The sequence below is a fragment of the Octopus bimaculoides genome, chromosome 23 (genome assembly GCF_046866305.1).
Source record: "Octopus bimaculoides isolate indiv1 chromosome 23, ASM4686630v1, whole genome shotgun sequence".
Taxonomy (NCBI): Eukaryota; Metazoa; Mollusca; class Cephalopoda; order Octopoda; family Octopodidae; genus Octopus; species Octopus bimaculoides.
Window position 1 is genome coordinate 7,335,901 of NC_142950.1, and position 25,000 is coordinate 7,360,900.

The 25,000-nt window shown below is 37.4% G+C and overlaps 1 protein-coding gene across 11 annotated transcripts in view; it reads right to left on the bottom strand.

The window, feature by feature from the left end:
- The window catches only part of LOC106869056 (serine/threonine-protein kinase Sgk1), a 213,220-nt gene that overhangs the window by 25,516 nt on the left and 162,704 nt on the right, over positions 1-25,000 (bottom strand). For 10 of the 11 annotated variants that reach the window (XM_089340071.1, XM_089340070.1, XM_089340068.1 and 7 more), the window contains one exon: positions 14,197-14,280. In XM_089340071.1, coding sequence (XP_089196197.1) covers positions 14,197-14,280 — 84 coding nt within the window. Of the gene's footprint in view, positions 1-14,196; positions 14,281-23,932 lie in introns of all 11 variants that reach the window. The other variant, XM_089340072.1, reaches the window with a different exon arrangement.

The following is a 25,000-nucleotide window of genomic DNA, read 5'->3' on the forward strand; positions in this document are numbered from 1 at the left end:
TCAGGTTGAGGGTATATGTCCTTCCTTCCTTCCTTCCTCCCTCTTGTAAGCCCTGTAAAGTGCCACAGGCACTGCCTTTCCTCCTGACCTAGTCATAGGTCTGTCTTGAATTCTTACAACTTATAACACCTGAGATTAACCTGGCTTCTATGCTGTAAAGCTAACTGAAATTACAACTCTCTCTTCTTCAGAACAAGATGCTAGTCCATTGCAGGGTTAACGTCCCAGTGATTGGTGGAACTCATTTACAGCTGAGTGGACTGAGGCAATGTGAAATGAAGTGTTTTACTCAAGAACAAAACGTACTGCTCAGTGTGGGAATTGAAACAATGATCCTACAATCTTAAGGAGACTTGGACTTAGGTATCTTGTGAGCCCTTGAGACTTACAAGGTGGGAACTGAACCTAGTTTACAAGGTATATGGGTGACTGGAATAACAACTTTCCTTCAATGAACAAGACACCAGTCCATTGCAGGGTTAACATTCTAGCTATTACTGGAACTCAGTTTACGGCTAAGTGGACTGAGGCAATGTGAAACGAAGTGTTTTGATCAAGACCATAATACGCTGCTCAATCTTAGATCCTGAAAATTTTATCATATATATACTAGTGGGATCTTGGAAATTCTACAGAACAAAAAAGATCAAGAGAAGCTATTTAAGAAAGAAAAGATGGTTATTTCACTTCCAGTTTCAGTAATATATGATTTTAAAATTTCCCTCTGCTAAGCACTTTATCTTTCTCTCTACCTCTTCAATAAACTTTTTAACCATGTAATTCCATTCTTTGACATTTCTCTCTTTCTCTTCACCTTTCCATCCCCACCCTGCTGCACATCATTAACACTTCTCTCTCCCACTTTTCTCTCAGTGTCCTTTTTCCCTCACTCTTCAACTAATCACATGATGCATTTAGCTTTAGTGTATTATTATACTCCTCACTTCTTCCTTCTCTGCTCACCCCCCCCTCTTTCACTCCATCTCCACATCTCTAACTAACTAAAGTGTAATGGGCGAATGAACAAGCGGATATATATATACATGACAGGCTTCTTTCAGTTTCCATCTACAAGATCCGCTCACAACACTTTAGTCACACCAGGGCTATAACAGAAGACACTTGCTGAAGGTGCCATGCAGTGAGACACAACACAAGACCATATAGTTGCCAATTGAGCTTACTAACCACACAGCCATACCTGTACAATATTCTCTTATATAATAACTACAATACTCCATTATAATATAATAATTACAATATCGTCATATTATATCTTCAGTGTTCCACTCTTCCTATTATTACTAGCTTCCTCATATTACAGAATTCATCCTCTTCCTGTAGGTTATTTACTTAGAACCAAAGGTCTGGGTTGACAGTACAATAAACTGCAAGTCTGTCTCATTCTCTCCACCCTCCACACACACTCTCTCTCTCTCCCTCTTACATGTAATTAGCTGTGTTCACCACCAAAATATTACTAAAAGGTTCCTGGCATTGACAAAGAACTGAAAGAGACACTCACCATTCCATTGTATGAGAAATCATAGAAATTCTGTATAAATTATTTGTAATAGGCGCAGGAGTGGCTGTGTGGTAAGTAGCTTGCTTACCAACCACATGGTTCTTGTCACACTATGTGTCACGCTGAGTCCACCTGAGAACTATGTTAGGGGTACACGTGTCTGTGGATTGCTCAGCCACTTGCACATTAATTTCACGAGCAAGCTGTTCTGTTGATCGTATCAGCTGGAACCCTTGTCGTCGTAACCGACGGAGTGCTCCTTTTTTTTTTTTGTGTGTGTGTGGATAGCTGCAACAGCATTTTTAATGTCCACTTTTCTATGCTTGCATGGGTCAGACAAAATTGAGACAGATTTTCTACAGCTGGATGCCTTTTCTGTCACCAACCTTCACGTAGTAAGGTAATAACCAGACATGTTTTTTTTTTTCATGGAAGATTGGAAATGAACGACACGGCTTGTATAAAAGTGACACTTGTTTACAACTATCACATGACATCAAGCTAAAGACACACACACACACACACACACATGATGGGCCTCTTTTCAGTTTTTGTGTTATCAAATCAGCTCACAAGACTCTGGTAATACTGGGACAATAACAGAAGACACTTGATCAAGATGACACAAGGAGACTGAACTGACAACCATGCTTTAAAGCAATCTAAATTAAAACCTTCCATCAAAATTTCCTACTGATTTATGCTCCAAACATCAGCTGGATAATGACAGTTATTTTATTGAAGTCGTCATTGCTTTCAAAATTAATTCTAACAAATGCATTGTTTTCATCAGAAATACGCTAACAAAAGCCAACAAAAATATGCTAACTAAATATTCTATGACTCCATCAGTCTATACGTTCTGTAACTCACTTGAAACTGCCCCTTGGTCAATAATACAAACTTCCTGATTTAAAGTGATTTAAATTAAAACCTATCAAAATTTCATGCTTGATTTAAGTTCCAAACATCAGTTTAATAATGACAAAATTCTTTTACTTAATCTTACACGTAAAATACACCATTTCGAGCGTGGCCGTCGCCAGTAAGACATTCGAGCAAAATCGTTGCCAGTGCCAATGGACTGGCTCCTGTGCAGGCGGCACGTAAAATACGCCATTTTGAGCATGGCCGTCGCCAGTACCGCCTGACTGGCCTTCGTGCCGGTGGCACATAAAAGCACCCACTACACTCTCGGAGTGGTTGGCGTTAGCAAGGGCATCCAGCTGTAGAAAGTCTGCCAAATCAGATTGGAGCCTGGTGTCGCCTCCTGGTCCACCAGTCCTCAGTCAAATTGTCCAACCCATGCTAGCATGGAAAGCGGACGTTAAACAACGACAATGATGATGATGATGATAAGGTAGTAAATTTAAACAGAAATATGATAACAAAAGGGTTAAATGTTAAAGCTACCCTCTGAGGCACAAGTCTGGGCAGGGTTGTTTTATGGAAGACCAGCAGTCACCCATGCATGCCAGCCTCCCCTCTTCATGCCACTGATGTCATTCATGGGAAAGGCAAAGGGGCCGATACAGCTTGGCACCAGTGATGTCACAACTCATTTCTACAGCTGAGTGAACTAGAACAACATGAATTAAAGTGTCTTTCTCAAAAACAACACACAATCTGGTTCAGTAATCAAACTCACTACCTCATTATTGTGAGCCTGACACTATAACCACTGAGCCATGTGCCTTCACCTAAAAACGCCCCTTGTTCTATGACACAAACCTCCTATTTTAAAGCGATCTAAATTAAAACCATCCATGTTCTAAACACTGGCTCAATAATGATAGTTATTTTATTAAGTCTTCATTATTTTCAAAATTAGTTGAAACAAAGTGTGTAATTTCAACAGAAATATGGTAACAAAAGGGTTAATCTTTTCGATTCTAACTCCCCTGAAACTGCCCCTGGTTTTATGAAACAAGCTTCCCATTTTCAAGTGATCTAAAATAACAACCTTCCATCAAAATTTCAAGTTAATTCATGTTTCTAACAGCAGCTTAATAATAGCACAATTATTTTATGTTAAGTTTTCCTATTTTCAGAATTAATTCAAACAAAAGCAATATGTTTTAGCAGAAATATGGTAACAAAATGATTAATATTATACATTGTCTTTTAAAATATTTCAATATGAAATTATTAAATAACTGGGATTAAAATTCGGAACCAATTTTTATTTGTTCAATTTTTTTTTTTTTCCTTCTGAAATAATAAATTTCCAATTGATAAAACTGAAGTGTTTTGGTAAACCAAAATCATAGATAGAATAAAATTGATTAAAATTGAATTTCTAATCCAAATCAAATAATTTAATAAGAACCATCTGAGATTTTAATTCAATCCAGTAAAATAATTTCAGTTTATTTTTAATCAAATTTTTAGCTTGAATTTCACCTTGACAAAAAAAAAACAAAAAAAAAAAAAAAAAAAAAACCCCTTTATTAAAAGTTTTGAATTGAAAAGATGATTAAAGTAAAATTAATCAAAATACTGACTCATGACCTTAATTAAAACGTCATAAACGAAGAACACTTTGTTAAGTTTTATTCTTTTACTTATTCAGACAAAGACAAGGTACCACCTGGAAGGGTTTAACAGAACAAATTAACCCCCAGGGCTTGTTTTCATGTCTGCACTTTTTGGCAAACTGCTAAGTCACAAGCTAATCAATGAGAAAGAAACACATACATGTACATACACACACACACAAATATACAAACACATGCACATACACACACATACAAACACATATACATACACACACATATACACATACATATATATGATGGGCTTCTGCATAGTTCCTATCTACGAAACTCATTCACAAGGCACTGTTTGGCCCAGGGTTATAAGTAGACAACACTCACCCAAGGTTTTGCATAACAGGATTGAACTCCAGACCATGCAACTGCGAAGCAAACTTCTTAACCACACAGCCACGCCAGTTAGTTAAATTTGAAACCCCTGCCCCCACTACTACGACTGCCCAACCACCAAATCTCAATATAACAGAAAATTTATGGTGCATTTTGGAGCTGCAAGGGAAGAACTGTGAGCTGCTTCGACACACCATTGTTGCTGGAAGAATTAAAGCAAATGTTACTTGATGCATAACTCAAAAGTCCTCTAACAACCATTCAAAACCTATACAAGTCAATTCCTTGATGCATTAAATGCCAAAGGTGGACCAATTTCATATTAACCCCTTAACATTCAGATTATTCTGGTAAATGTGATACTAATTTACTCCCATTGTTTTTAATTAATCATGGATTATCTTTTAGCATCAGAATTTTGATGATGTGATTGTATAGTTTTGGAATGACATTGTAGAGTAGGTGTGAGAGGCTGAATCTGGCCAGTTTGCACATAGTACAGGAAGAATATTTGGGCTGGATATGACTGGTTTAAGTGCTAAAGAGTTATATTTTTAGAATGACATTGTAGGGTGGGTGTGATATGTTGGATCTGGCTAGTTAGAACATAAAACAGGCAGAATATTTTGGGCCAGATATGGCTGGTTTAAGTGGTAATGGGTTAAATAATATTTCATAGGCACAAGTGTGGCTGTGTGGTAAGAAGTTTGCTTCCCAACCACATGGCATTGGGTTCAGTCCCACTCCATAGCACCTTGGGCAAGTGTCTTCCACTATAGCACTGGGTTAACCAAAGCCTTTGTGAGTGGATTTGGTAGATGGAAACTGAAAGAAGCTCATCATATGTGTGTGTGTATGTATGTGTGCATATATATATATGTGTGTGTATATGTATGTATGTATACACACACACACATATATATCTATAAATGTGTCCGTCCTGCCACCATGCTTAACCAGTGTTGATGTGCTTATGTCCCTGTAACTTAGCAGTTCAGCAAAAGATCAACAGAATAAGTACTGGGATTTGAAACAAAAGAAAGAAAAAAAGTACTGAAGTTGATTCATTTAACTAAAAATTCTTCGAGGAACTACTCCAGCATAGCTGCAGTCCAATGACTGAAACAAGTAAAAGATTAAAAAAATGAACGAGGCGTTTCCTTTATTTTGTCCAAACCCTGTACATAACAATCATACCTGTTAGTTAAACTTAAATATTCTTCTCTTTTCTTTCTTCAACCTGTAACCACATGACTGCAAGTGAACTTCTTAACCAAACAAGATATGTCTACTGGTGAAACTTCAATATCCATTTTTCTCCTCTCTTTCTCGCTATTTTTATAATTTCTCCTTCCTCATTTCTTTGAATATTTCTCCATGCAACACACTGGTTTTTAAGGTTCTAGGCTAACATCACGTGTACAAACTCCATTAAATAATTTTTACTGATGTGCAACATTGCTATTTCTTCAGACTCTGCTATTTTTAATATTCACTGACTGACTGACTGACAGTCATAATCTTAAGTTCTGCTGTGACTGACTGGCTTTCATTTCTGTAGAAGTCGATGAAATACCAGTCATATAATGAAATGCTTTCAATGAACTAGACTCTCTCTCTCTCTCTTTATGTCTCTGTTTCGTTCATTCTTTATCAGTCTCTCTCTCTCTGTCTCTCTAATAAACTGTACAAATGTGAGAAATGATCAACTGCAACAGCATTGGCGATAAATTTAATAAGCCGAGTCTGTCGTATAGCAGCACATACTACCGCAGATGTAATGTTTCTGAGCAGCTTATTGGTGGTGGTGGCGGTGGTGGAGGAATGGTGGGAGAGAGAGAGAGAAGGTGAGATAAACATGTATGTACACACATACAGAGAAAAAGACAAAGTATAGAGAATGGAGAGAGGGGGGAAGGTGCAAGGAGAGTCTGAGGAAGAGGCAAAGAAAGAAGGAGACAAAACGATAGGATGAGAGAGTAAACACTAAGAGAGAGAGAGAGAGAGAGAGAGTGTGTGTGTGTGTGTGTGTGTGATAGAGAGAGAAAGGTAATCAGCTATAGAGAGATACAGAGAATGAGAAAGGAAGGGAAAGAGAGAGAGAGAGAGGAAGGTGGTCAAATACAGAATGAGAATGAATGTGAATGTGAGTGTGAGTGAGAAAGGGATGCTGTAGGTAGTGGGCATAAAGAAAAAAATTACAGCATCATTTGAAGAATGTTAGCAGTGAAAATAGTAGGGAGCTAGAATGGGGTGGTGGTGGTGGTGGTGATGATCAGTCTTCTTGGAAAGGGACACGCTTGATGTGACATGCAAGAGATGGAAAGACCGATGCCTGTGCATTCATTTGTTTAGGGTCCGTATTTCCATGCTAGGTTGAACCCCACTGCATTAGCACCTTCAGCCAATCAATGCCTTGTGCGGAGATTTAGTGGATGGAAACTGTGAGGTAGCCCAGTGTATATGTGTGTGTGTGTGTACTCTTTTACTCTTTTGCTTGTTTCAGTCATTTGACTGCGGCCATGCTGGAATACTACTTTCAATCGAGTAAATCAACCCCAAGACTTATTCTTTGTAAGCCTTGCCGAACCGCTAAGTTACAGGGACGTAAACACACCAGCATCGGTTGTCAAACGATGTTGGGGGGACAAACACAGACACACAAACATACATATATACATACACATATATATACATATATGACAGGCTTCTTCCAGTTTCCGTCTACCAAATCCACTCACAAGGCTTTGGTCGGCCCGAGGCTATAGTAGAAGACATTTGCCCAAGCTGCCACGCAGTGGGACTGAACCTGGGACCATGTGGTAAGTAAGCTACTTACTACACAGCCACTCCAGTGCCTATAAAATTTACCCAAACAAGGACGTAACTGGTACTTATTTGATCGAAAGGCAAAGTCAACCTCGGCAGAATTTGAACTCAGAATGTAATGGTAAACAAAATACCGTAAAAGCATTTCACCCGGCATGCTAACGTTTCTGCCAGCTCACAGCATATATTTTCATATATATATATATAATTGTTAAACAGGACAGCAAATATTAAGGCAAGAAAAAAATCTCAAGTTGTATATAATATTATTGTAGGAAGAAATTCAAAATCTTACAGCTGTTTCTAGGAAATCCCTAAGTATGGGATATTCCATCATCAGAGACAAATAGGGAAAAAATATAGGGAAAATGAGAATAGTATATATTAATGAGATGACATAGAGGAAGGGAGTAAAAGAATAAGGAGATGGAAAGAAAAAAGAAAAAGAAGCATATGGATATATTCAGGATTGCACCTAAGGATTTACGCTCATGGATCGACGCAGGATTGCATCTAAGGACTCATGCTCTGGTTTCTATAACTTCTATAACTTTTCCCTATTTTTTCCCCCTATTTGTCTCTGATGACAGAATATCCCATACTCAGGGATATCCCAGAAACAGCTGTAAGATTTTGAATTTCTTCCAATACTAATAATGTATATGACTTGAGATGTTTGCCTTGCCTTAATGTTTGACGTTCTGTTTAACAATTATACATCCGCTGCATCGGAAATCTGCAATGGCCCCATAACTACTGTCTCGGCTATAAACTTGGAACCCTAGCAATCCGTTACAGCACTTACCTAGTGTACCTAATCGTTTAGATCACCTGTAAACTAAACCCCCATTCTTTGTGTGTGTGTATGTGTGTGTGTGTGTGTGTGTATATATAGTTCAAATTTACAGAAAACAAAAGATGAAGGCAGGTGAGAGAACAACAAGCAGCAGTATTAGTTTGATGCTTGGGAAGAATGGTAAAGTCTTTGATGTTTCAAGCCTATGTTCTTCGATAGAAAGGATTGAGAAGGTTAAGAAATGGAGAGAAAATGGAAAAAAAAAAAAAAAAAAAGAAAATGGAGAGAGAAAAAATGTGTAGGGATTGACCTACACATTGTAAAGGTGCTTTATACAAGGCACCAGCACCATTGCTTTTTAAACGGCACTAACACAGGTGATTTTTACATAGCATCAAGCACAGGTGCTTTTTGTGTGGTTCCATCAGGGTTGCCAAGAAGCTTGCAAGACCCAGGCCTCTCAGCTGAGAGATGGAGTGGAACCAAGGAAAGTGGCTGCGAGCCAGGAAAGATGTTAGACTATAATAGAGATAGAGATAGTTGTCTTACTGCAGAGGGGATACTTAGCTACCCCAGGAGGGGAAGGGGAAAGAGAGTTAGAGAAAATTAACAAGAAACAAAAAGAATCTCAAGCCTGGATTCATTCCATGGAGATTCTTGGATGATTAATATATTTAATAGGATTATTTTCCAATAAATTCTCTCAACATTTAATTGGATATAACAATCAAAAATAACGATCGCTCTTTCTCTAAATTGAGAAGAAATCTTTAAATTATGCTGGAATATATTCAAATTTTATGAGCAAAGTTTAAAAATGGAAATTTTTATGACATTAAATAACATAATAATAATACATGTTAGCTATTTCATTGATGTTAATTTCAAAACGACTAACCACTAAATTGATAATTTTATTTTAGGCAAATATACAGGTTTATTGTTCCACCCCCACCCCTCCTAATAGGCCGAACGAACAATTTATTCCTTCACCCAGAACAGATATTAATATGATGGATTACTTTTGGCATAGAATGCAAATTTACTCTAGCAGTTTATTTCCGAAAGTCAAAATCTTTGTATGAAAATAATCCATAAATACATTAGCTTCACCCATTCTTGTATATACCACTATCACTATTTAATGTCTACTTTTCTATGTTTGCATGGGTCTGATGGAAATTATCAAGGCAGTTTTTCTATAGCTGGATGCCCTTCCTACAGCCAACCCTTACCTGTTTCCAATCAAGGTAACATGTTCTTGGAGAATACTGGAAATGAGTGACACTGCTTGTGTGATAATCATTTAACAACTATCACACAAGACAAGGAGACACAAACACACACACAATGGGCTTCTTTTAGTTCCCAACTACTAAATCCATCACAACGATTTGGTTGGTCCAAAGTACAAGACACTTGCCCAAGGTTCTGCACAGTGGGACTGAACCTAGAATCCTGTAGGGGAAAGTAAAGTTCTTACGCCACAGCCTTGTCTGCACACACATTCAAACATGAAATAGAAGAGCAGAGCTAGAGTAATAAACATTATCAACTACATATACTTTGCATATATGCTTTGTGTATTTGCCGGGAGTCTGCAATTTGACATGGTGGAGAATATTCTCTCAAAGTGCCAGGGGTTAAAACACCTGAAAGTCATGGACATCGATGTTTCATTATGTATCCACCAATCCTATAGCAAAATATTGATGCCGATAAGCCACAAAAACGGTGAAACATTGATGTCCATCACTCTTGGATGGGGTAAGTAATCTCACCTATCAGATGTAAGTAATCTCACCTGTCCATGACTCTTAGGTGTTTTAATGGCACTTTGAGAGAGCTCCACCATGCCAAATAACAGCCTACTGGCAAATACATGAAGCGTATCACATTGCTCCAGTTCACTCAGCTGTAGAAATGAGTTGTGACGTCACTGGTGCCCTTTCCTTGGATAACACCAGTGGCGTGGAGAGGAGAGGCTGGGTATGCATGGGCGACTGTTGGTCTTTTATAAACAAGCTTAGCTGGACTTGTGCCGGAGAGAGGAACTTTTTAGGTGCAATCCCATAGTCATTCATGACCAAAGGGGCCCTTTGTAGTATATCACTGTATCAATCAAACTCAGATATTGTTATACATCACTTGTCACAATGCACTTCCTCACATTGTTCAAGCTTTACCCTTTACACACACACACACACACACACACACAATACATACAAACTTTGTGCCATGCACAAAACTCTTGAATCTCTTGGCCCTTGAGTCACTTAACTTCTGCTAATCAAATAATAATAACAACTATATATATATATATATATATATATATATATATATATATATATATATATATATATATAAGACTAACAGCAACCTAATGAACTGTTCAGAGGTGTTATAAGTGTTAAAAGCTTTTGTCAACATCTGCACAATCTCTTTCTGTCCACACACAAGTACACAAGTAGTGTTACAAGATACACAACAGATTGGACAGATAATGGGAAATGGGGGCAGAGAGAAATAGGATTCCATTTATTACAAGCTGTTGAAAAAAAGAAAAAGAAAAAAAAAAAAAAAAAAGAAACCAGCAACTTTTTTTTTCTTTTTTTGTCACTATCTATGGTCTGTGGGCTTTTGTTAAAACAAATACAGTAGCATTTAGCGCCAGGTCAGTCCTAATCAAGTTGGCTAACAATTAGCTTCTTTATTGTATGAAGTCTATCTTTCTTTAGAATCCTTACTATAGGTGCAGATGTGGCTGTGTGGTAAGAAGCCTGCTTCCCAGTCACATGGTTCCAGGTTCAATCCCACTCCATGTTACCTTCAGCAAGTTTCTAGTATAACCTTGGTCCAACTGAAGGCAAGTGAGTGGATTTAGTAGACAACCTAAAAAATGCTTGTTGTGCACACACACACACACACACACACACACACATATATGTGTGTATGTATGAAGGAGGTCTTTGCGTCTGTGTTTGTCTCCCCCCCCCACTGATTGACAAGTGGTGTTGGTGTGTTGATGTCCCTGTAACCTAGCAGTTTGGCAAAAGTGATTGATAAAATAAGTATCAAGCTTAAGAAAAAAAATAAAAGTACTGGGGTTGGTACATTTGACTAAAGGTTTTTCAAGGCAGTGCCCCAGCATGGCCACCGTCTAATGATAAAAGATAATAGGTAGGGGCACAGCTGTATAGTAAAGAATCTTGCTTCTCAACCAAGTGGTTTTGGGTTCAGTCACATTGCACAGCACCTTGGGCAAATGTGTTTTTCTATAGTCATGGGCTGACCATTGCCTTGTGGGTGGATTTGATAGAAGGAAACTGGGTGGAGGCCTGTCATATATATGTATACACATGTGTGAATTTTTGCCTTGATCCCATTGCTTGACAACTGGTATTGGTTTGTTTAGATCCTTGTAACATAGTGGTTCAGCAAAAGACACTGACAGAATAAGAACCAGACTTTTTTTAAAAAAATGAAAAATAAAAGGAGAATAGATCCTAGTTTGATTTGTTCAACTAAAGCCATTCAAGGTGGTGCCCCAGCATGGCCACAGTCTTATCACTGAAACAAAAAAATGATAAAAGATCACGTTATCTATTGTCCAGGGGCTGTTGCTAAAAGCAAATACGGAAAAGGTGGATTTTGGAAACAGAAACTGTGCTGAAGCCTGCCATATTTGTGTGTGTATCTTTGTTTGTTCCCCAACTGCTTGACAACTAGTGTCGGTTTGTTTACATCCACGTAAGTAAGCAGTTTGGCAAAATAGACTGGTAGAATAAGAACCAAATTAAAAAAAAAAAAAAAAAAAAAAAGAAAATTCTGGAGTCAACTTGTTCAAAGTAGTGCTGCTCCAGCATGGTGAGAGTCAAATGATTGAAACCGAGTAAAAGATAGAGAGATATCTGTGGGCTTTTATGAAAAGCAAATATGTAAAAAAAGGCAATTAACTTGTTTAGAGCCAGGTCAGTGCTAATCAAGTCGGATTACAATTAGTTTCTTTATAGTTTGATGTCATTATCTTTGTGTACAATCCTTATCACGCACACTTGAATACACTCTTGGGATACACAAATTGAAGGATACACAAATTGAAGGATACACTTACATCCATCTTGATAAAGAAAAAAAATATGCTAACAGATAAAAGTCATTGCTCATAAAAAGATTACTGACAGCTCCTTTGTCTTTTTAATGGGACATTCCTGCTAGATTTACAGCCAGATTTATGGGGTGTGGAAGGGTGCAGATAAGAGAGGCAAGTGCCCAAAGCATCCCTGTTATTACCCCCACTCCCACTGCCTTCACTGGTGGGCCCTTTATATCAGGGTGCTCTCCTACCATGGGTGATAGCGGGGGGGGAGGGGCCCTCTATGAAAAGATTATTGACCGGGGGGGGGGGGGGCCTTTGTCTTTATATTTTAATCTTTTCTACTCTAGGCACAAGGTCCGAAATCTTTGGGGAGGAGGCCGATCGATTAGATCGACCTCAGTACGCAACTGGTACTTAATTTAACGACCCCAAAAGGATGAAAGGCAAAGTCAACCTTTCATCCTTTTGGGGGTCGATAAATTAAATACCAGTTGTGTACTGGAGTCGATCTAATCGACTGGCTCCCTCCTCCAAAATTTCGGGCCTTGTGCCAAGAGTAGAAAATAATAATATGATCTCAAATTTTGGCACAAAACCAACATTTTTTTTTGGGGGGGGGGGTTAAGTCAGTTACATCAACCTCCAAGTGCTTAAGTGGTATTTATTTTATTGAACCCTAAAGGATGAAAGGCAAAGTCAACCATGGCAGAATTTGAACTCAGAAGATGTAAAGACAGATGAAATGCTGCTAAGCATTTTGCTAATGATTCTACCAGCTTGCCATCCTAACTCACTCAATAAAATTGGAGTAAAAAGTTACAGAGGTTTAAAAATCAAAAAATTGTGTATTTTTAGCCAATAGCAAGACAGAAATTTTCTGCGTTTAATGGAGCACTATCAATTTTGAAGTTGTACCCTGTGAAATTTATAGTTTAGCATCTGTGAAATGACCTTTTCATTGTAGGTTTCTAAATAAACAGAAATCCCTAATAAAATCAACATGTATCATCTTATTGTTTCTTTTGTCTCTTCATTGATTGTATGTTTTTATTATTTCTTTTTTTAATTTGTTATATTAATATATTTGTCTGCATGTGATTACTTTATGTGCATTTCAATATTATGTATACCTGTCATGTATTTGTGTACATCATTAATATATAAATGCATGTGTATGTGTGTATGTGAAAAGGGGGCGTCTGTCTCCAAGACTTCAAAGTTGAGTAATGTTTTTATGTTTGGATTTGTAAACTATGATAAAAAAAACACTGATAACATTGGTCAACAAAGAATTTGTCTGAAGAAAAAGAATACATGTATCTTATATGTTTTGCATGCAGAATTTAAAATATTGTCAAATTATCTGTACTAAGTTCACATATTCCATTCACCTTCATAATGCCAAGAAACTGTATTAAACATCACAAACAACTTTTGCTACATATGAAAAATATGTAAAATACTAAGACAATTGATGAAAAATATCTATAATAAAATTCTAATTGATAAATATAAATTCTTATTAAAACAAAACATGCGGGTGAAGTAAATCTTGTGGTGTGAAGAATCAACAATGCTGGTGAAACACAGCACAAGGTGCAGTTGTCATGGTAACAAGCTGTTAATGCCTCGCTGTCTGTTGATTGGCTAAAATTACCCAAATTTCCCAACTTTAGTTCCAAATGAGATCAGATTCTTTAATTTACGAGACAAAGTAATTGGTTGATCGTAATCAAAATTCAGAGTTGCATTGATAGACCAAAATTGAAAGCAATACGAGCAAAATTAAAGGGGTCTCATTTTGAGAATGAGAAAGACGAGATCCAATTCCTGTTTTACTTGAAGGAGAACCTCATAGTCATTCAATATCTAAAAACTTGTATAATATCTTTATGATTAAATATTAGGAATTGTATAAAAAAAAAATTGTTAAAATATAATGTATTGTAGAAATGTAACCAAATAATTGCATATCAATAGCAAAATCTTGCATGGACCCTGGTTGAGAACCCCTGGGTTAGAGATTAAAAATAGAAAGAGGAAAGAAGGCTCAAGTTCTTACCTTTTCATAAAGGGAATGAAACTCATTGTAGCGTCGAAAGATGAACCATGTACGTCCAGCAGAGTTGACCACAACTTTATAGACCTGGAAATAGAACAAGAAAAAATTATTGACTTTTTTTTTGTTTTTTTTTATTTTGCAAGATGGAGGAATATTTGGAGGTTGCCAGTTTTTGTTTCACATTTAAGAAATCTGTAATGAACAAAAAAAACAAAAAAAAATAAAGATCTGCAATATAAATTTAGATGATAATAATAATAGTAATAATTCTTTCATATTTTGATGCATGGCCAGCTATTTTGAGGGGAGGGGGACAAGTGGATTACATCAACCCCCACTCCCACCCAATGCTTGAGTGGAATTTATTCTATCGACCCCCCCCCCCCTCCAAAGAATGAATGACAAAGTTGACCTTGATGGAATTTTAACTCAGAACATAAAGAATTGGAAAAACTACTGCAGACCATTTTGTCTCCCATGCAAATGATTCTGCATCCTTGCTGCTTTGATAATAATAATAATAATAATTTTGGCAGAAGACTTGCAGAGTTTACAAAAAGGGGTGTATTTCATTGAATTTCAACCCCACTAGTATTTGACTAGTATCACTAAATTTCTAATTTAACCCTTAAAGTTCAAACATGTCAAGGTTGATGAAATTAGTTTCAAACAAGTACCAGAGTCAATTTAGAATTGATTACATCCTTCCCTGTACAAGAATCGGTGGCTTTCTGCCAATGAAAGAAATCATTATTATTATTATTAGTACTTCTACTACTACTACTGCCACTTCCGCTGCTGCTGCTGCTACTGTGGTCATCATCATCTCAGTAGCAGCAGTTCATACCGCCATTACTTATCTTCATTGTTATATATTGTCATTTTAGCAATGGAAAGACAAATTTAGTTGTGCAGAGTCTGTTAGTGCAGTAAACCAGTCAATTATTATTATTATTATTATTATTATTTTTTACATTATTTTTCAATTCATGAATAATGCAAAATATTTCAGAGAAAAAAAAAAAACCCAACCAAAAAAAAAAGAAAAAAAAGATACCCTATCATGTTTTAGTTTTACTAAAAGAAGTGTTTGTTTTTCTTTTCAAAAGGAAATTAAAAAAAAATGATAATAATCTCAGACGTAAATAATAAACAGTGCAAATATTATCGAAAAGAACAGACTAATTAGGGGATTTATATTTGATTTTGTTTATGATTAAGGTGATGAGAGACAGAAAAAGATAAAGGTAGATGGATGTTTATAAAGTTAAAAGAGAGCTAGTGCGTGGGTATATGTATGTGTGTGCACATGGGTATGTAAATGTGCGTGTAGATACTGTGTGTGGGTGTGTGTGAGTGGATATTTGTGTGTGTGTAGATTTTTGTGTCTGCATGTGGGTATGTGTATGTATGTGTACATAATTTGTGTGTGAGTGTGTGGATATTTAAGCGTGGGAGTGTGTGGAAATGTGTATGTATGTGTAGATAATTTGAGTATGTGGATGTCTGTGTGTATGTGTGCATGTGTGGACATTTGTTTGTGTGTTTCTGGATATTTGCATGTTTATGTATGTGTGTGTAGATATTTGTGTGTGTGTGTCTGGATATTTTTGTGTGTGTGTGTGTGTGTGTGTGCGTGTCTGGATATGTGTGTGTGTGGATATTTGTGTGTTTGTAGATATTTGTGTGTGCATGTGCACATGTATATGTGCCTGTGGATATCTGTGTGCATGCACATGGATATTTGTGTGTTTGTGTATATGTTTGTGTGTGCGTATTTATCTATATATGTGGATATTTTCATGTGTATGTGTGTGTGCGTGCACATGGATAATTGTGTGTATAGATACTTGAGTGTGGATATTGTGTGTGTGTGTGTGAGTGTGTGTGTGTGTGTGTGTGTACGTTCATATATTTGTGTATATATGTGGATATTTGCATGTGTGTGCATGCACACATGGATATTTGTGTATGTGGATGTGTGTTCATATATTTGTATATATATATATATATATATATATATATATACAAATATATGAACATATATATATATATATATATATATATATATATATGTATGGATATTTGCATGTGTATGTGTGTGTGTGGATGCGTGTTGATATATTTGTATATATATATGTGTGTCGATATTTGCATGTGTATGTGTGTGTGTGGATGCGTGCATTGTATATGAAAGTTGTATGGTAATTGGTAAGGTTATATGTTTCTGAGTACATCCAATATATCTGGGAGCTAAATATGTTTTTATTTCAATTATTAGATTATAAGTAAGAAAACACTACGAGACAGAAGGAACAGTAAACAACAACAACAGCAACAACAACAACAACAAGAAAACTATAGAAAACTGAAGGAACGGCAAAAATAACTACAAAACAGAAAAAAAAAAATAATGCAATTCCATAATTTTTTTGTTTTTGTTTTTAAAAGATAAATATATAAAGAAATACAAAAATAACCCCACCAAAAACCTTGCTTCCTGGTTGCTGTGTCCAAATTACAGCAGAGTCAAAAGCAGAAATGGAGAAATGTATTGAGAAAGAAACATGGAGAAATGATAAGAGGAATTTTCCATTGCAGAACTATTATAGCTAGACTGGATGGTGGTGGTTGTGGTGATGATGATGATGGTAGTGGTGGTGGTGGTAGTAGGGTGATGATGGTGGTGGTGATGATGATAGTGGCATTGTTGTTATTTGGTGGTGGTGGTGGTGATGGTGGTGTGTTTGTAGTGATGATGATGATGATGATGATGATGGTAGTGGTGGTGGTGGTGATGATGATGGTGGCATTGTTGTTATTTGGTGGTGGTGGTGGTGATGGTGGTTGGTGATAATGATGGTAGTGGTGTGGTTGTTGTTGATGATGATGATGATGATGATGGTGGTGGTGGTGGTGGTGACGATGATGGTAAAGTCAGTGATGATTCTAGTATGATAGTGAGAGTGGTGGTGGTGACGATGGCGATAATGGTAGTGATGATGATGATGAAGATTATCATGATGATGATGATGATAATAATGACAGATAAAAAAAAAAAAGAAAAGGAAAATATTGATATCAATCTTATCCTATCTTCTTCCTTTTCCTTCTCTTTTCCTTCCATTACGAATGTATACAGTTAAAGAGAGATTAGATTTGGCAGCATAGAATAACAACTTAATAATTGGCTTAGTTCATTTACATTCTGGATTTTTTGATTAGCAATCAGCATATGAATTGAATCTATGAACAATCAATAGGTCTTTTGTGTCTATGTCTTAGGTTCCACCGAGAAAATAACATGCAGTGTGCACAGAATACATTTCACAGATCAATAACTATAACAGTAAATTATTATCGCATGGTGTGTTGTATTGTGTGAAAACAGATGGCGTACTAGCAAAAGGTCTGTTGACAGTATGAAATAAGGTTGCGCCAGTGAGGGCCTCCGTTGCGCAAAATGGACCACAGCGGCGAGCTGGCAGAAACGTTAGCACGCCGGGCGAAATGCTTAGCGGTATTTCGTCTGCCGTTACGTTCTGAGTTCAAATTCCGCCGAGGTCGACTTTGCTTTTCATCCTTTCGGGGTCGATAAATTAAGTACCAGTTATGCACTGGGGTCGATGTAATCGACTTAATCCCTTTGTCTGTCCTTGTTTGTCCCCTCTATGTTTAGCCCTTTGTGGGCAATAAAGAAATAAAATGGACCACGTGTCTGCCTATGTATGTACAGGCATGGATAAGGTTTCTTGAGGAAGACTGGCAGAGGTGCATGCATGTAAGCCTTCCTTCTCATGGTCGTTGTCATCCAGCAACATTGTTTTACTGTGCACTTTTCCATGTTTGCATGGGTGGGACAGAATTTGTTAGGGGTGGATTTCCTTGCAAGACAGAAAAAAAGTTGTCAACAAACAGCCACCGGACTTGAACCTGCATCTCTCAGAGACTGGCTGAGCACTTTACCATGTTGATTATATTTAGTGGCCAAGCACTCTACAGACACACATACCCTTAACAGACACACACACACACACACTCATATATTTTTGTGCTTAGTTTTCCTCTACCAAAATCCCCCACACAATGTGTTGATGAACCCAAAGCTATTTTAGAAGACACTCAAACTGCCATATATCAGATCTGGAATCAAATACTTAGAAGTCAATATTCTGAACTGTATCAACAGAAGAAGGTCTTGTGTAAGGCGATGTATTTCCTTTTATTACACAAGATCTGCCTTTAAAATATCATTATTTGGCTTGAATTCATTATCACAACTTATATGACTTGATGCAAGAAGAAACTAGCCACCCCTGACTCTATTTATGCAGATATTCTCACAAGAAATTGGAGTAGTTTGCTGTGTTTGGCCTGAGTCAAAAGTTCTGGTACCATGTATTGCTTCTAAGCCAAACATGAAGTGTGGCAGTGTGGTAAGAAGTTGGCTTGTCAACCACATGGTTCTGGGTTCAGTCCCACTGTGTGGAACCTTGGGCAAATGTCTTCTATTATAGCCTCAAGTAAACTAAAACCCTGTGTGTGGATTTGGTAATCAGAAAAGAGCTTGTCGTATATATATGTGTGTGTGTGTGTGTCTTTGTGTTTGTCCCCAGCACTGCTTGACAACTAGTGGTGGTATGTTTACATGCCATAACTTAGCAGTTCGACAAAATAGACAGATACCAATAAGTATCAGGCTTCAAAAGAATACAGGTGTAGAGTCATTTGACAAAATTTTTTTGAGGCAGAGCTCCAGCATGACCGCAACCTAATGACTGAAACAAGTAAAGAATAATATATTTGTGTGTGTGCAAGAGTATGGCCTATATCGATACTAATGTATGCATACACACATTGAGTCACCTATCTGAAGTGTAAGGCACTTGGTATTAGGAAGAGCAACCGACTGTGAAAATTATGCCGAAGCTGAGTCATTAGAGCATGACATGGTCCTCTCACCCACTGAACTATCTCCCATAAGACAGCATGGAAAATGGAGGGGGGGGGGGTGATGCTGATGATTATCTAAACACATTTGTACTTTGAATATACAAACAGTCACAAAGACAACACACAAACACATCACTAATTTGTGTGAAAAGTTGAAAGAGGGAGAGGTAGAAAACAATGAACAAGTAGTGTGCGAGTGTATGTATGTATGTATGTATGTGTATATATATATATATATATATATATATATATATATATATATATATATATATATATATCATCGTTTAACATCTGCCTTCAATGCTCATATGGGTTGGAAAGTTTGACAGGAGTTGGCCAGGCAGAAGACTGTACCAGACTTCTGTGTCTGTTTTGGAATGGTTTTTTTTACGGCTGGATGCCCCTCCTAACGCCAACCACTCTGCAAAGTGGACTGGGTGCTTTTCCAAATGTTAACCACTTTACAGTGTGGACTGGATGCTTTTTATGTGGCACCAGCACTGGCAGGGTCACCAAGTAACTTGTAAACAAAAGTCCTTTGAGAGGGGAGGGAGAATATGAGGGTTTGCTTAAACGTTCCTGGTTTTAAGGGTATCATGAAAGGCCTGGTTGAAGTGCTAACCTTCCAAGTTCTTTTACAGGGTTCAGAAAAACTGAAGGACCACTACAATAAGTGTGTGAAGATGAGAGAGGGATAGGCTGAATAAAATCACAATTAACTGATCCATTGACATTTTCTTTTATCCAAAGCCAGAAATTTTTTAGCAACCCCTTATGTATAACAAACTATGTGTAACAAGAGAAGTAGACCTCAATATTGCTAGAAACAGAGGACTAAATTTATAAAACGACAATGTTGGAATAGATATTCAGGACTGAGTTTCTGTATAACAACTCATTAATTGCTGCACTTATATATATATTGTTAATTGGCTCCAGGAGACATGATTTAAGTTGAATTAACTTGTCTCTAGGCTAGGTGAGGCTGAATTTACTTGTCTCTAGGCTAAACCAATAATAAACATTCCCAGTTGTGTACTTTATTTAGGAATGCATTTTCAATAATACATGCTTAATAAAAACCTATATTAAGCTTACAAACAATTTTAAAAAGTTTTGACAGTGTTCTTCGTCCCTGGGGCTTCAGATTTGATATGTGCTAAAATCTTGTCATTATCATGTGCAATCATTGATACAGTTGTCCGACATCCCAAAAGATTGTGCAATTGCTACCACTTTCTCACCTTTGTTGTGGTGTTTTATCCTAGCCAGTCTATCTTCCAGCATTATAGCAGGATGCTTAGCAGTTTCACTATGAATTTTCTTAGGCGTCATGGGGGCAAAGAATAAGGTCACAAATGAATGAGAAAGTAGCTGATAAACAGGTGTAAACAAATTTGAATTCAAAACAATCGTGGGAATCAGGACCTAACGGTAGATATCAGAACTACAGTACAATATGAGCTCCAAAAGACTGATAAATAAGACGATATGGCTGATTTCATGGTTTTGTTCACTAAGTTACACTACTTTATGGTGTGTATCTTAACATTTACCGTATATATTTTAATATGATTTTATATGCTTTTATTCTTATTTATTGTAAGGTAACATGATTTTATGTGCTTTTAAAGGTTTCCTAGTGATTTTATGATTCCAATATTTGTGGCGGACAGACATAAAGTCGAGTAAAATGACTTAACTGGATTTTTATTTTTCCATATATTAGTTTTGAAAACCGACATATAATCGAGAATGACTTAAATCAAAATGACTTAAGCCAAGGTACGTTTGTGTATGTATATATACCGCGTGACTGGTCCTTGTGCTGGTGGCATGTAAAAGCACCCACTACACTCTTGGAGTGGTTGGCATTAGGAAGGGCATCCAGCTGTAGAAACTCTGCCAGATCAGATTGTAGCCTGGTGCAGCCATCTGGTTCAGCAGTCCTCAGTCAAATCGTCCAACCCATGCTAGCATGGAAAGCGGACGTTAAATGATGATGATATATATATATATATATATATATATATATATATATATATATATATATATATATATATATATAATTGAATTAACTAGACAATTGGATGTTGTTTTATGCTACTGATCACAATGCACTTTCTCACAGTGTCGCAGCTTTCAAATTATGCCACCATGCTCTGGCTAGGGGTGGGTAGTCAAATATTCTCCCCATTTAGAATGCCAGTCCTTTGCAGGGTTACCCATTTACAGATGAGTGGACTGAAGCAAACATGAAATGAAGTGTTTTTGCTCAAGAACAACATGCTAGAATTGAAACCATGATCTTGTGATCATGATGGCAACAACCTAAATGCTAAGCCATACACACACACACACGCACACACACACAGGGAGAGAGAGAAAGAGAGAAGAGGGACATAAAGTGCACTTGTTCTTTTATTACAGTTCAGGCTATTGACATGTTGTACAAAGTAGTTATTGAGGAGATGCAGTAAAAATCATTAAAACCATTTAAAAGAAAGAGAGAGACTGAGTAACACTGGAATCTTACATCTGCACAGATGTGTCCCGCTCCACCGTTCCTCCTACAGCATCAGACCCTCCCCCTGCTCTCAACAGCACCCACCCACCTCATGAGAAAACTGGTTAAACGACCGCCGCTTCAACTAATCTATGTCTAGTTCTAAGAAAATGACCGTCTTAAAAGACATTACATCAAGCTGGTTTATTATGCTCACACTGCTTGTTGCATGGAGTGTTTTTATCACATCAGCTACAGGCACTTAGTCTTCGAAACAGTGAATAGCGAAGGCAAAGGTGGATGGAACGGTAATTGCTGTCCTGAGAGAAGAAGAAGAAGAAAAACCTCTTAAGCCAAAAGAACAGTCACTTGGAAATAAAGAACCAGATACAAAGCAGAAGTGGATGATAAATGCAGAATGGAGAATAAAATGGAAAATTGGTACTGAATATGTTTTTGGAATATTGTGAATTGTCCTCTGGAATCTTGTATGTGTGGAAGGAGTGTGAATCACTTGATTCTCAGGAGGTTACCTTATATCTCAGCAGTTAACAGTTGCTTGTTCATTTATATTAGTTAACAGTTAACATACATAATAGTTAACAATTCTGATATCTTCTTGTATAGTAGTTAAAAGCTATTACAAATAATAGTTAACAGCTGCTATATACTCTTTTACTCTTTTACTTGTTTCAGTCATTTGACTGTGGCCATGCTGGAGCACCGCCATTTTTAGTCGAGCTAATCGACCCCAGGACTTATTCTTTGGAAGCCTAGTACTTATTCTATCGGTCTGTTTTTGCTAAACTGCTAAGTTACGGAGACGTAAACACACCAGCATCGGTTGTCAAGCGATGTGGGGGGGGGGGGAAACAGACAGACACACACACACACACATATATATATATATATATATATATATATATATATATATATATATATATATATATATAAATACATATATACGATGGGCTTCTTTCAGTTTCTGTCTACCAAATCCATTCACAAGGCTTTGGTCAGCCTGAGGCTATAGTAGAAGACACTTGCCCAAGGTGCTATGCAGTGGGACTGAACCCGGAACCATGTGGTTGGTAAGTAAGCTACTTACCACACAGCCACTCCTGCACCTATAGATAGATAGATAGATAGATGGAGATATGGAGAGATAGATAGAGATATGGAGAGATAGATAGAGAGATAGATAGATAGATAGAGATATAGATAGATAGATAGATAGATAGATAGATAGATAGATAGATAGAGATATGGAGAGATAGATAGATAGGTAGAAAGTAAGTGAAGGAGTGATGGCGCGTGTTGAGTCATGGATGATTTTCCCCTATATAATCAATAATAAAATGCTTATAGCTGTTATTTGTGTTATTGTTTGTCTTCACACATTGTAACTGTTAAGGCCTTCGTTTTCTAAGGCTGCAAACAAAATGCATTATTGTAACGTTGAATTTCTTACATAAACGTGCACATTTGCAGCTTAGTAATTGCACCATTTAAGTTTTCAAGACTATGCAATGTTTGCACCACATGGCAGTATTGATATATGGGGGAAACACTGAACTCTAAATAATGATGTATGCAAGAAGTATGTGTGTGTGTGTGTGTGTGCGTGTGTGTGCGCATATATATATATATATATATATACACATATATGATCATCATCATTATCATTTAATGTCTGCTTTCCATGCTGGCATGGGTTGGATGGTTTGGAAGGAGCTCCACAAGCAGAAGACTGCACCAGGCTTCACTGTTTTACACACACACACACACACACACGCATGTATGTATGTATATATGTGTGTGTGTGTGTGTGTGTGTGTTTGCATGTATATGTGTATGGTTGCAAGTATATATGTATGTTTGTAGTGTGTGTACATGCTTGTAGTATGTATGCATGTATGTGTGCAATATATGTGTATGTATGTGCATATTTCCAAGAGAGCAAGTATGTGTGTGTTTATGAATGTTTATACGTATTCCGCAGGTGTACATATGCAAATACTATTCGAGTGCTCTTTAATTCTATAGCTTGTTTTAACTGTCAGAGTCGAGGCCAGGCTGCAGCACCGAGTCCTACTTTCCAATACCATTTTTCAACGATTAAAAGGTGATAGGTAATCAGTGACAGGTAATTGTGTGTGTGTGTGTGTGTGTGTGAAAGCGAGAGAAAGAGACAGACATACAGGTGGTCAGACAGATAGACAGACAGGTGAGGGAGAAAGAAAGTGAGGGCGAGAGAAGTGGATAAATTAAAAATACCTGAGACATATTTACTTGACGCATGGCATATATCCGAACACGGAGTTTGTTGCTCCTGTGGTTGTTGTTGTTGTTGTTGTTAGTGTCCACTTGTTTAGACATAGTGACACTTTTTGCTTTGACCACCACCACGTCAACGATTTGGAGTTTGGGAACATACAGGAAATGTGGTCGGAGTGAGAAGAAAGATTGGAGGAGAGAGGAGGAGGGAGAGAGGAAGAGACAGAGAGAGTAGGAGGGAGAGAGAGGAAGAGACAGAGGGTGAAGGCAGAGAAGTGTGATAGATGGACGAGGATTAGAGGGATGCAAAAGAGAAATGAGAGGAAGAGAGTGAGGGAGGGGGAGAGAGGAGCAATAAAGGGAGAGAATGAGAGAGACGTAGAAGAGGGAAAGAAAGATGAGGGGGGTTAGAGAGAGGATAATAGAGAGGATTAGAGGGATGCAGAAGAGAGATGAAAGGAAGGAAGAGAGTAAGAGAGGGGGAGGGAGAAAGGAATGATAGATGGAGAGGATTAGAGGGAGGTAGAAGAGAGGAAAGGAAGAAAGATAGAGAGGGAGGAGGAGGGAGAGATGAGTGACAGATAAGGAAGGGTTAGAGGGAAGTACAAGCAAGACAATAGGAAGAAAGACTGTGAGGAAGGGGGAGGGATAGATAGGGAAGGGTTAGAGGGATGTATGAGAGGAGAGAGAGAGAGAGGTAGAGAAAGAGGGAGAAAAGAAAAAAAAGAGAGGTATAATAAAGAGGAGGATGAGACTGAAGAAGACAAATGGTTGAAAACTAAAGAAAGATGAGGATAAAAAAATAGAGAGAAAGGAAAAGAAATGAAAAGGAGAATATAAATGGTAGAAGAATGAAAGAGTAAAGAGAAAAAATAGAGAAGTATGATGAAAAGGATGTGAGAGATGATGAAATAATACAAAGAAGAATTGGAAGAAAACAAGTCTCGCAGAAGGTAAGCGGGATTGCCTGCCAAAAAAACGAAGATCTCATCATAAGACAAAGAAAGGTCTTATGTTCTATTGTGAGAACAGGATGTTTGTTACCCCGATTGTCCTTTAAAATCTTAT